Below are 14,266 nucleotides of genomic sequence, written 5' to 3'. Positions count from 1 at the left end.
CCATGCTGCAGCCTAGCAGTGACGATGGAACGATGAAGAAGATCGAGGTCGGAGGCAACAGGGTCACCTTGACCCCTAACAAACCGGACACGTCCTACTTCTACAGTAAGACTGCTTGCACAAACGCCCAGGCAAAGGGGTATGGCGGCATCTCCTTCCGCATCAAGGCCAGCAGCGGGACAACGTTTGGAGTTCAGCTGGCATCGGCAACAACTTGTAGCGGCGAGGACACGAGCTTTGGTTTCCAGACCACCCGCGAGCTTGGATGGACATTCGACGGCACCGAGAAGCTTTACAGTCTGCCTTTCTCCAAGTTTACCACGATCGACTTGTCCAAGGTGTCTTCAATCTTGTTCACTACACTTTCTGGCCCTGTTCAATTCGGCCCGATGGCGTTTTATTGCGGTACCACGCCTTCCGAGTACATTGTCAAGACGTTACCGTTGACTAGCACTTCGGTATCGACTGTTGCTGCCCCTAGAGGCACAGCCGCAGCCAAGCTCATCGACGACTTTTCAGCCCAGAACCTAAATTCCCTCGGACAGTGGCATGGCGGGGACAACGACGCTGCAGTCACATGGGTAAAGGGCAAGGTGACCCTCAAGGCGCCGGATGCCGACTTCGCCTACTACACCCAATTCGAGAACACTTGTGCCGACATAACTGCCTACGATGGTTCCTACCTGCACATCGCATACTCGGGGAGCAACAAGTTCACGATTGCCATGCAACAACACAACTCACAGTGTAACGAGGCGATTGCACCTTTCCCAGAGACTTGGGACTCACTTGAGGCGGCCCGTTATGCTACCGGTAACAACATATACATCCCCATGTCGCATTTCAACATCGTTCGCTCCCGAGTGGTTGGTTTGGCCTTCAAGGGCTTCTACACAAACGAGGCTGTCACTCTGACCAAGATCCAAATTGTCTCGTCCGTGCCGGACAATGTCCACATCCCAAGCAAGCTGCCGTCCGGCAACCTCGTCTTCGCCTGCAAGCGCCCCAACTCGATTGCGTTTGCCATCGATGACGGCGACCCAACCTACGCGCAGGAGGTCATGGAGGTCATCCGATCCGAGAATATCAAAGTCACCTTCTTCACCGTCGGCGCGCCACTGAGAGACCCCTCCACGAATTTGAGCAACATCTATCAGGACATGATGACGCAAGGGCATCAGATGGCTCTGCACAGCTACACTCATCCCAAAATGGAGGGTCTGCCGAATAACGATGCAATTGCCTGGGAATACAAGCAGGACATTGACGCTGTATCGGACATGTTCAATGGTCTCAAAACAAAGTACTTTCGACCGCCATTTGGAAACGAGGGTGCTCGGATGCGCCAGCAATTGGTTTCGACAACTGGCAACAGCGACGCATACATCGTCAATTGGAATATTGATGTAGAGGATTGGCTCTGGGCCACCTCTTCCCAGCCCGAAAAGCAGTTGGAGGCCTTCCAGCGCGATCTGGAAAAGGGTGGCAGCCTGGTTGTTATGCACTATCTGTACCCAAGCACGGTCAAATACCTGAGACAGTTCATCCAGATGGCAAAGAAGACGAACAAGAAACTGATGAGGGTTGACCAGTGTATGGAGGACCCTGAAGCACCTCCGTTGTAATACTAGACTAGGTTTAGAGACTGTAACAAAATTAGACATTTTATAGTATACAAAGTAATATTTTTCTAAGATTATTATCTACTTAAAGTGAAATTAGTATTTAGATTCTAAATTTATACTAATTAAAATAATATTAATTATATAATAAATATTTAGTCTAATGTATATATATAGTAAGTTGCCTATTAGAGTAAGTTGCCTACTTCCTTATTGTATGTAAAACTCCTATTTTCTAACTTTTTTTAAAAAATCTATTTTTAGCTTAAAAATACTAGATTTAAGTATTAGTATTTAATAAGAGTAATATTATAGAAATTAATACTATAGAAAAAAGATAAAGTAGGTCCTACAGTAGAGGCTCTACTTCTTTATTAGTAGGATAGCTTAGTAGTAGGAGGATATTTTAAGAATTGCAGTAATTAAGTAATACTTAGGCTAGCTGCAGGCTGTAATTTGCACTATTTAGTAAGTGCAGTACAATTAATATTTACAATAGAAGTCTGAAAGTTAGAAATAGAGATATTATTAGAAGATATACTATTAGTAGAAAACTTAATGCAATTATTATACTTAATACGCCTTACTAAATCCTAGAAAAATAAAAATACATTTATACAATGCGTAGCTTAGAAGGGCAACTATAAATTTAATAGTATTAGTATTTTCAGCTTAAAATTTAAATAAGAAAGAACTACTTTAGAATTAAAAAGTATAAAGCTTACTTATTTAAAATTAATTTATATATTATTTTTGCCTATTAAAGTAAAGAAAACTACTTTAAAAGTAGGAAAGAAGTTATTCTTAGTAATATATAAAATTTATATTTATATTATCTTCTTAATTTCTATACTATAATATACTTATATAGTAAGTAATATAGTATAGTAAGTAGTATATAAGCTTATTATACTTTAAAGAGTACTTATTTACCTATTTATTAAAAATTAAATTCTTATCTAAAATAAGTATAACTTTATATAGTACTTTTAATAAGACTTGTATACTAAGAAAAAATACTCTAGAAATTATTAGCCTATTTTAATCCCTAGAACCCTTATTACTTACTCTAATAAGGGAGGCTAACTAGAACTAAGGGTTAGAGTAGAAAAATAATTTCTAATAGATTTTTTACTAGCTTTTAACTCTTATTAAAAGTACTATATAAAGTTATACTTACTTTAAATAAGAATTTAATTTTAAATAAATAAGTAAATATTGCAGACTAGGAGTATAGGAATTAGACTCTTATATTAAGAAGTACTTAACTAAGGCTAAGAGTTACTACTATAGCTGCACTGCAAATAAGTGCAGTAGAGAGTACTTACTAATAGCTTTAGTAAGTATACTGCAGTTACTAACTACTATTATACTAGCTATAGGGGCTAAATAGGACCTCCTACAATATACTCCCCTAGTTACAAAAGTATTTACAATTAGACTGTATATAATTACCTTATATAAATAGTTAATAAATAAAAGGCCCTAATAAAGGGGCTTTATACTTATATATAAAGTAAATTAATTATAAATATTACTATTTAATTACCTTTAGTAGTTATACTCTTAGTCTAATTAATTCTATATGTATAATAGTATTATTTATATTATTATTATTATTTAGTGCATTATATTAAAGTAAGTAATTTTTATCTAAAAGTTAAGAGGTAGTAGGCTATTAGCCTAGAGGTACCTATATAAGTTAAAATACTCCTCTAGGCTACTTAATTTAGTTTTATTTTTCCTTCTTTTTTTAGCTATTATAAGAGTTATTTTTATAAATTATTTAAATAAATTAATTTATATACAATTAGTTTTTAGTACTAATAACTTAATATAATAGTATATAAATATATATATATATATATAAATATATATAATAGTACTCTTAAAGAGAAAGGCTACTACTACTAAGACTACTACTACTTATACTACTACTAAAGCTACTACTACTACTCTCTATACTAAGTAAGAGGAGGATAAGCTTACTTAAGAGGAAGAGACTAAGAAGACTTCTAAGGGGGCTTCTTCTTACTCTTCCTCCTTAGTAACTACTTCTAATAAAGAGGAGTACTTTACTAAATAAGTAAAAGAAGTATATAAGTATAAAATTAAGTATAAAACTAAAATTAAAATAGTTGCAAAAGTAGCTACTAAGGCTAAAATTGCATATAAGGCTAAAATTACTACTACTATTAAAACTACTATTAATACTACTCTTAGTAAGTTATTCTAAATACTATAGTACTTTTAAATTTATATTACTAACTTACTTATTATAACTAAAGTAAAGAAGATAGTAGGCCTATAGGCTATACTTAAGAAGGAGTCTAAAACTCTAATTAAATTTAAGAAAATTAGTATAGCTTTATTTATATTTATAGTTAAGGGTAAAAGTAAGAGTAAGACTACTATAGTAAATAAGAATAAGGAGGAGGAGCTTAGAGCTCTAAATTCCTCTCTATATACTACTTACTTTTATTCTATAATCTTAAGTAAGAGTACTAGAGTATACTATATACATTCTACTACTGTAGAGGAAGCTACTTATATTAAGAGTAAGTATTTTAAGTATACTACTAATAGTTATACTTATTAGGAGGTACTTAAGAAAACTATAGAGTTTACTCTAAAGCTCTTAGCCCTCTTTATATAAATTAAGAATAGAATTAGCTAGAATAAGGCTCTAGCTTCTATAAGTTAATTCCTATTATATTTATATATTAGACTATTATTAATAATTACCTTTAGAAGCTAAATTGCATTTATAGTAATATTTATAAGGCTTTTTATAAGGCTAGTATAGAGAATAAGGAGAATAAGGAGGAAGAGGACTTTCTAAGTATTATTCTTAAGAGTCTTTTACCTCCTCTAATTCTAAGCCCTAGTCCCTTATAGCTAAGAGGTAATAGTAATACTTTAGTATACTTTACCTCTCTAGTTGCAGAGAGCTATACAATTTTTAACTCTATTAAGAAGGAAATTACAACTCTATATTAGTACTAGTAATTAATTCTAGTATATACCCCCTTAGAGTAATTAGTCTTTTCTTTATATAGCCCTTTAGAGTAGAAATACTTTTTAGGAGGGGCCTTTAAGTTAGAATTATCTTTTGTAGTACTCTTTAGAGTAGGAGTTTTTATTTTTATAGGCCCTTTAGAGTAGGAATAGTTTTAGTGTGCACTTAAGTAGATTAAGCTGTAGCTCTAAACTACAGCCCTAAATTAAGTCTTCTTTCTTTACTATTTTAAAGCTTCTTTATAATTATTACTTATATATCTACTAAGTTAAAATATACTCTAAAGTTTAGAAACTTTTCTTATAAGAGATTCTTAATTAGACTATTTATAAGTATATTATTTATAACGTACACGCATAGCGAGTCGGCCAACATAGCGAGCCGGCCACTCCTTATCGCTAGAAAAAGCCCCTTTTCTAACTATTTATTAAAAAGTAGATTCTTAACTAATAAAGACCTAGTTTTTAGCATTAGATAACGATAAGAGTTAGATTTTAAGAAATAATAGTATTAAAATTATTATCTCTTTCTAGCCTATATTACTAAGCTTACCTCTTATCTAGGCCTCTAGATAAGAGGATTACTAAGAACCTAGGGTTAGGAAGAGACAATAATTTCTACAATATTATTTCTTAAAATCTAACTCTTATCGTTATCTAATACTAAAAACTAGGTCTTTATTAGTTAAGAATCTACTTTTTAATAAATAGTTAGAAAAGGGGCTTTTTCTAGCGATAAGGAGTGGCCGGCTCGCTATGTTGGCCGACTCGCTATGCGTGTACGTTAAGTATATACTTAATTTTAAAGTAGCTAGTAGTATATTCCTAATAGAGCTATATATTTTAAATATTTATATAATAAAAGTAAATTATAATTCTCTTATTAATTACTACTACTAGCCTAATTATTAATTTATTATTATAAAAGACTATATAGGGCTACTTAGAGTTAAAAGTAAGTTCTTAAAAGAGTCTTTATAGTACTATTACTTCCTTTACTATTTCCTATAAGTAGAGTAATTTAGTTTTAATTATTAAAATTATTACTATTAGCTATTTTAAGACTTTCTATTAAATTAGTCCTCTAAAGAGAGTTATAATAAAGCTTTATAATAACTTATATATTACTTTATTATTTATATAAAATATATTACTAACTACAATTATTACTAATAGCTGCAGTATTCTATTACCCCTCTAGCTTCTAAAACTTAGTATAAAGTAGTAAATTCTATAGAAATACTAAATTATTTAATTAATTAACTAAAGTTATTTAGGACTTAAGTTTATAAGGGATTTTAAGAGGAGTACAATTGCAAATACTAAGTCTAAATACATAAGAATACTTATATATAGAATAGAGCTAACTTTTTTCTAGAAAGTCTTAACTATAGAGGCTATAGTTTTACTTTTATATACTATTAGTACTCTAGTAGGTAGTAGTATAGCTAGGTAGATATTATTTACAAAATTGAACTTCTTTACTATTATTTTAATGTACTTATTATAAGTAAGGAAGATTTTCCTTCTTACTTAGTCTTATATTATACAAATACTTAAATAGTACTCTATAAATTCTTAATTCTTTAACTTATAAGCTAACTTAATACTATTAACTATAGTAGTTATATAAACTATATAGTCTTTATAAAATATTACTAGAATATTATTTATATAGAAGATAATAATAATTTAGTATTTTAAATTCTAATATAAGTAGGAATCTTCTGCAGCTAGAGTGAGTCCTAAGTATCTTAGTATACTAGAAAACTCCTTATACTAAAGATAAAGTGCATTCTAAAGTCTATAGAGAGCTCTATATAGTCTAATATACTTCCTATTAATTTTAAATTTATTTAGAAACTTATAAGTAATTAGCTTATTATGTAAATTAATGCAGGTATTTAGGAATACATTTATAATATTATATTACTATATTTTAAAATTAAATTATACTACTAAGGTAATAGTAAATTAGAATATCTTTATTGTAAGTATAATTGTATATATATTGTATATTATAGTAGCCTAAAGATTGCTATAAATGCAGATTTGTACTTTATAGTAGTCTAACTAATTATATTAGTCTAATTTATATATAAATACCTACTTTAAAGGAAGTAACTTTATATACACTAGGAGTCTATTAATAACCTCTTAAGTATTCTTCTCTATTAGTTTCTTAATTTCCTACTATACTGCCTCTATAAAGAGGTCCTATAGAGTAGTAGGGAGCTTAAGGAGATCTTTCTAGCTCCTTAGAGCTTTTAAGAAGTTATTAACTATTTATACTACTACTTCTGCAATTACTTTCTAATTAATTTAATTATATTATACTACTGTATATAGTACTTTATAAAGTATACAATGCGTAAGATTATCCCTCTAATTTATCTCTTAATTAGGGAGGTAAGTTTAAATAAAGTCTATATTAAAATACTATTTAAAATTACTTTTATTACTCTAAATAGATTTAGTAGAGTTATATAGAGTAGTAAAAAACTATTTTAGTATTTAGCTGTACTTACTTTACCTTATAAGCTAGCTATAGTCTTTTACTTTCCCTCTCTACTTTTAATCTAGTAGTACTAAGCTTTTTAATATTACCTCTAGTCTATTTAGCCCTATTAGAATAGAGTCTAAGTACTTAACTCTAATTTTACTATTTAAAATAGTCTCTAAGTTAATAGTTTCTGCATTTGTATTCTATAGGGTAGTTTCTATACTCCTAGTCTCTATAGTAATAGTATTCCCTCTTATAGCCTCTAGTATACTTTTAGAATTAGGAGTTAACTTAAGGGTTACTAGTCTTATACTCTCTATAAGAGTTATTCTAGGCACCTTAATATCTTTTAATATAGGGACTAAGGACTAGGTCTTTATAAGTTATTTAAGCTATTTAGTATACTTAAGGAGGTTATTCTCCTTAGTATTTAGAGCTCTAAGTAGCTCTAGAATAGTACTTATTATACTTATAAGCTCTTAAATATTCTCTATAATAGAGCTAGCTATAGTAATAAATAGGGCCTCTACTTTATCCTCCTTTAAGTAGAACTTTATTTTATTAAAAGTAATATTATATATAATTACAATCTATTTAAGTGCAGGAATTTAAATTCTATATAAGTTATAAGTATTAACTATATACTTAATTAAGTATTTAATATACTTATGCAGGAATACTTTAAAGTATCTTTATTCTACCCCTCTCTCTTTATCCTTTAAGAGTAAGTAAACTCTATAGCTATAAGTATAAATACCTCCCTAGTATAAGTAGAAGTTATAAGTTATTCTATAGATATACTTAAGTACTTACTATTTAAAGTACTACTAATAGTATTCTTCTTTAATTTAGTAAGAAGATTTCTAAACTGTATTCTAATATAGGCTAATATTATAAATAAAGATACTTATAAGTGTGCACTTATTCTATAGGCCTTCTAATAGTCCTACTGCATTCCTTATTTTTATACTATATAGTATAATTTTAAGTCTTATATACTCTCTACCTCCTATAAGCTCTTTAGTATATACTAGTAGGAGCTTAAAGTTAATACTAGTATTTATAACTTACTATTTAAAGGCAGTTTTACTTATAATACTAATAATTACTCTTTTATTATTTATTCTTATTTTATAAATTACTAAGCCCTATTAATATTGTACTTAAATCTTAAAAGTATAAATAACTTTAAAGACCTCCCCTATAGACTTATTCTTTAGGGGAAAGCTAAAAAGTCTTCTAGAGTACTTATTCTTAATAATAAGTAGTTAGGAATAGCCTTTAAATAAGGCTAAAAAGTTAAATAAATTCTAAAAGATTTAATAGTATAGTCTTATTACTTAGTCCTCTAAGAGAGTCTTTAAAATAACTTTCTGTATATATATTATAGTATAGTACTTACATTAGACTCTTAAAGGGCTTTTAATTTTTACCCCCTAAGTACTATATACTAAGTACTAAAGGGCTTTAGGACTAAAGTAGCTAGCTTAGAAGTACTAGAGGCTTACATTATTATCTTATATTACTAGAGCTATTTAGTAGTTAGGCTTTCTATATAGTAGAGTATTAAATTAAATTATTATTATAAGGCCTATAGAGCTTACTTATAATAGTAGGTAGCTAGGAGAGTAAGAGGAAATAGGCTTATATTTAAGGAAAGTAAGATTTTCCTTTTTAAGTAGTTAAGTAAGTATAATACTATTTAAGAACTTACTATAGTATAGAGTAGTATTTAGACTACAATACTAAATACTACTCTTAGTAAAATAAGCCTCTAAGATAATATTAATATAGAAATCTTTAATAATTGCAATATTTTTTAGCTTAAGATTCTCTATATTATATTCTTTCTCTCTATAAAGAGTATTCTTAATAATTCTTATACTTATACTTAGAATATAAATATAAGTAGTACTTACCTCTATAAATTCTCCTTTTATATAGGGCTTAAAGAACCCTTTAATAAGGAGTTCCTTATTATTAATAAAGTAGTAATTACTATAGCTATTATACACTATACTATTTAATAATATATAGGGCTATTTAAAAGGTATAAAGAATATAATTAGGAATTTAAGTAAGCTTATATTCTTAGTAGTCTAATTAAAGATTATTATAGTAATAATTTAATTAGAATACTCTTTAGTAGAGTCCTTTATTTATAAGGAGTTTCCTTATTTATATTCTCTATAGTCTTATTTATTTAATTAGCTACAGTTAGTATTACTAGTAAGCTAATTAAGCTCCCTATATTTCCTATAGAGGTAATTAAAAGTTAAGAATATAATTTAGTCCTTAATACATACAGCCTCCTTATTAGTAAGCTCCTTAATAAATCTTAACTCCCCTATAAGGGCCTTCTAGACTTTCCTATATTCCTATAGAGTCTAATAGTACTCAGCCCTATATAAATACTCTTTTATAGTTACATTCCTATTGTCTAGAGTATTTAAGTATTCTTTAAGAGTTACAAAGAGGCTAGAGCCCCTACTATTACCCTTAAAGAGTATATCCTCCTAATAGAGTATACTAAAGATCCTTCTATATTTATCTAGGGAGAAAATAGGGTAGTTAAGACTCTTATTTGTAATAAGCTTATTAAGGTTCTAAGCAGCCTATATTAGGATAAAGTAGGTTCTAATAGCTCTTAGAAAGCTCTTTACTACTAAGACTCCTTAGACTTTAAGTATATTATAAGTATAAGTACATTTATAAGCTTAATACTAGTCTATATACTAAGCTATTAGGGCTATATTACCTTAAGTTACTCTTAAAAGAATATTATTGTACTCTTTATAGACTGCAGAAGCTATTATAAATACTAAGGGTACTAAGTTTTACTATAGTATGTATATAAGTACTTAGACTATAGTCTTATTTTCCTAAAGCTACTGCATTTGCATATTTGCAAGCTCTTAAGAGTTAACTATACATAAAATAAATACTTTAATAAATTAGTAATTTACTAAAACTATCATTCTTATTTAGCTTTAGCTAGTATAGTCCCTAATTAGGTATTTATAGTTATCTTTAATATTATTAAACTTTATATAATTAAGCTTCTTAGGCTTTATTACCTCTAATTAGTTTACTTTAACTTATTACTTAACTATTATAGACTTAAGTTAATTAGTAGTATTTAGATTCTCCTTTTACTACTTTATAAAATACTTATAATAATTAACTTTAAGTTTAATTATATATTTAGTAATAAATTTAGAGGAGTCTAGTCCTTTTAGTAGGTATATATTATCTTTAGAAATATCTTTCCTATTTAAATTTATAAGTTCCTAAATATAGGCTATCTTTGCGCAGACCTAGAGGCTAATATACTATGCAGGCTAGTCTACTCTAGTAGTAAGGTATTACTTATTATCTAGTGCATTATTTTAAGTAAGTGCAAATATTATTAGTAATTAATTATATTATATAAAGGCAAATAGTAAAGATACTTATTTACTCCTATACTTAAGAAGGGGTCTTATATAGAGCTAGGCTTATAACTATTATAGGCTAGGAGTATAAGAATTAGACTCTTATATTAAGAAGGACTTAACTAAGGCTAAGAGTTACTACTGTAGCTATACTGCAAATAAGTGTAGTAGAGAGTACTTACTAATAGCTTTAGTAAGTGCACTACAGCTACTAGCTACTATTGCACTAGCTATAGAGGCTAAATAGGACCTCCTACAATAGTAAAGAAGTACTCTTTAAAGTATAATAAGCTTATATACTACTTACTATAATGCATTACTTACTATATAAGTATATTACTTTAATTAAAAACTGTATTATCCTTACTATTTAAGCTCTTAAAAAAGACTTAAAAGTATTTATATAAAGAGTAGCTTCTACTTTTAAAGTCCCTAAATTAACTCTCAATAATTAATATATAAAATATATTATATAAAGTAAAAGATAATTAAGTTTAATAAAAATAACTATTATGTACTTATATAGTAAGTTGCAAATTATAGTAAGTTGTATACTCTCTCTACTCCTCTAATTCTTTATAAGTTAATTAAGCTATAATATATAAAATTAAATAAATTACTTCTTACTCTCTTTTTTATTACTATTCTAAACTATTTTATAAATTTATATATTATATTTTATATAATATATATATATAGTAAGTTGCCTATTATAGTAACTTACCTACTTCCTCTTCCTTCTATACCTTCCCTCTTCCTCTTAGCTTTACTCTACATACAATAATAAGTTTTACTTTAAATAAAAGCTGCATCCTCCTTATACTTTAAGTTATTAAAAAAGACTTAAAATTATCTATACAGAAGGCTACTTCTATTTATAATATCCTAAGAATAATACTTTACAACTAATACATTAAATAACTACTATAATAAGAAATACAATTAAAATTAATAAAAATAACTAAGCTAGAGGAAAGAGTAATTCTTCAATAAATTATTAACCTTATTAATTAAGAATTTCCCCCCTAACTTAATAATATATAAAATATAGCTAATTACCTCCTTAATAAATATAATATAATGCATATTAGACTCTAATAAGTAGAGAACTTTATATAATACTAACTATAATTAAAAATGCATTTTTAATATAGAATTAACTATTAGAGAGTATTAGCTAAGAATTCCATAATTATAAAGGCTTAATTTACCCTTATACAAAATACAATTATAAAGTATAGAATTTATAATAATAATATTTATAATTTTAATAAAATAAATTTCTTAATAGGAATACTATTAACGTAGTTCACAAGTGAGTGAGCCACACAAGTGAGTGAGCCACTTTTCTACTACCCGTACAACAATGTGTAAGAGAAATCAACCACAACGCCTTAAATTAATTTAAACTATTTAGAATCCTCTTCTTCAGAGGTAGATTCAACTTTCTGACATGTGCGAGCATTATGTCCAGTCTCTCCGCAGATGCCACATCGTCGCGCGCGCGTTTCTGTCCTCCTCGCACGACCACTACTTTGACCTGTTTCTACCTGTAACTGCTCTGTTACATCAATTTGAGACTTTATATCTTTTGCCTGATTGATTGTAAGTGTTCCACCTTTCTGAAGCTGTTTTTTTTTCGTACGGCGACGGCGGCTCATACGCTCATTTGCCTCTTGATACTCAGTCATTTGTGCCTGCATCAAAACCTGGTTATGGGCTACCACCATAATTCCTTTCTTCAGCTGCTGCATATACCCAATAATTGACGTTGGGGAGCTATTCTGATGTCGTACGATGCGATTCGTAATAAAATCAGAATGTGAATCGAATTCAATTGGGTTGTTTGGCGTCTTTGGGACCCAAGCTGCTGGTAAGCCAGCAGAAGAACCTGGAGGTGATGGCGTACGAAGCTTCACATCTAGCTGTGAAATCACATGTTCCGGATCGTACGGGACAAGGCCAGTTGCTCTAAAGCCTGCTTGAATGTTTGATGTTGTCATTGCCTTGTCGTACGCCTTATAAAAGGCTGGGAGGAAGTCTTCCTTTGCAATATGCGTAATGTGCACCCGCATAAGGACCTCAATTTCTTGGCCGTACGCCCGTTTTAAGGGACTAAAGCACCCAACATCAAGCGGCTGGAGCTTGTGCGATGAATGAGGGGGCATACAGAGCGTAATAATGTTCTGCTCCTTGCAGTATAGCTCAAAATCGACAGAATGGTGGCTTTCGTGGCCATCAAGGATGAGGAGGCGGTAAGCACCCTTCGTACGACTCCTTGTATGGAAATCAAAGTGCTGTACCCATTCTAGGCCTTTCTCATTTGTCGTCCAACCATTTTCTGTAAGTGTAATTACCCAGTCGGGTGGGAGGGGGCTGTTGCACGTCCAGGAGTCAAGATGGACCTTGCCTGCAAAGATGATGTACGGCGGGATAGAATAGCCGCACGACCCAATGCCCTGGATTACTGTAACCCATTCCTGATTCCCTTGTTGTGCTCCTCTTGGCTTGCCACGTCGTTCAGAGGCTGTAACAACCATTTCAGAGGACATCTTGCCCATCGCAAACCCAGTCTCATCAAAGTTATAGATATCGGTATCGTCTATCCCGTACTTCGCAATTGTGTTTCGTACGAGGGAAAACCACGCGCGATACGCGTCCGGATCTTCGCAGAGGACTCTCTGATAGTCGATTCTTCGATTAAAACGCGTCTGGAGCTCAGGTCGTCGTCGTACGAAGTTTGAGGCCCAGTTTGTTCCGACGCGTCGCGCGCCGCGGTCGCGAAGCAGTCGATCGGCCATTTCTCGAACAGCACTAAGGCGTGGCGAAAATGCTCGCGAATCCAGGTCAACGATGTATCGTACAATGGTCTCCTCTTCGTACGAGGTTAAATTCTGGCAGGGTGGTCGGATATCGCGTCTGGCAGGTTGGCCATGGTATCGTCGTTGGAGGGTTACACGAGATACTTTGTAGTGAGATGCAGCCTTTCGCACGCTTAATTTTGGGTCGGATCTGAGCGCATTTAGCGCTAGGACTAAATCGCTTTCATTTGAATGTTGTACCATAGTTGTAGGTGGAGAAAAATAAAGGGAAAAGTAGGTTGTACGAAATTCTAGAAAAGTGGCTCACTCACTTGTGTGGCTCACTCACTTGTGAACTACGTTATATATAATAATTATTACAACTTCTAATTACTAATGTACATGCATAGTGAGCGGATCAACATAGTGAGCGGATCACTTTCCCCTTCTTTCTTACCTTTCCTCCTTACAACAACTTTCCTCTACGCACGACTATGGAATCCTCCTCAAATGAAAGCCGCATTATTCTTGCACTTAAAGCTATCCAAAAAGACCCAAAACTATCCGTACGAAAAGCAGCCTCTATCTACAAGATCCCATTCTCAACCCTTAACTACCGACGCATCGGACGACTACCACGACAAGAAACGCGATCGAAATCAATGAAGATGACTGAGCTAGAAGAAACAGTGATTCTTGAACGAGTTATTGACCTAATCGATCGAGGATTTCCACCGCGACTTGACGACGTACGAGATATGGCTGATTGCCTCCTTGACGAACGCGACGCGACGCGTGTTGGACCCCGATGGGCAGAGAACTTCGTACGACGTCAACCACAACTAAAGACGCGTTTTCGACGTAGAATCGACTATCAGAGGGCATTAG

At 31.4% G+C, this 14,266-nt stretch overlaps 1 protein-coding gene across 1 annotated transcript; it reads left to right on the top strand.

Moving 5' to 3' along the window:
• Nucleotides 1-2: 2 nt before the first annotated feature.
• CH63R_04500 (Glycosyl hydrolase) lies at nucleotides 3-1,536 on the top strand (the record flags this gene model as incomplete). Its single annotated transcript, XM_018299475.1, has 2 exons — nucleotides 3-1,482; nucleotides 1,520-1,536. The coding sequence occupies 2 exons, from the start codon at nucleotides 3-5 to the stop codon at nucleotides 1,534-1,536; spliced, it is 1,497 nt and encodes a 498-aa protein (XP_018160721.1).
• Between the last annotated feature and the right edge of the window lie 12,730 nt (nucleotides 1,537-14,266).

Source organism: Colletotrichum higginsianum, chromosome 3 (assembly GCF_001672515.1).
Source record: "Colletotrichum higginsianum IMI 349063 chromosome 3, whole genome shotgun sequence".
Classification (NCBI taxonomy): domain Eukaryota; kingdom Fungi; phylum Ascomycota; class Sordariomycetes; order Glomerellales; family Glomerellaceae; genus Colletotrichum; species Colletotrichum higginsianum.
Note: the sequence above shows the minus strand (reverse complement) of the source record. Positions and strands in the feature narration are given on the sequence as shown.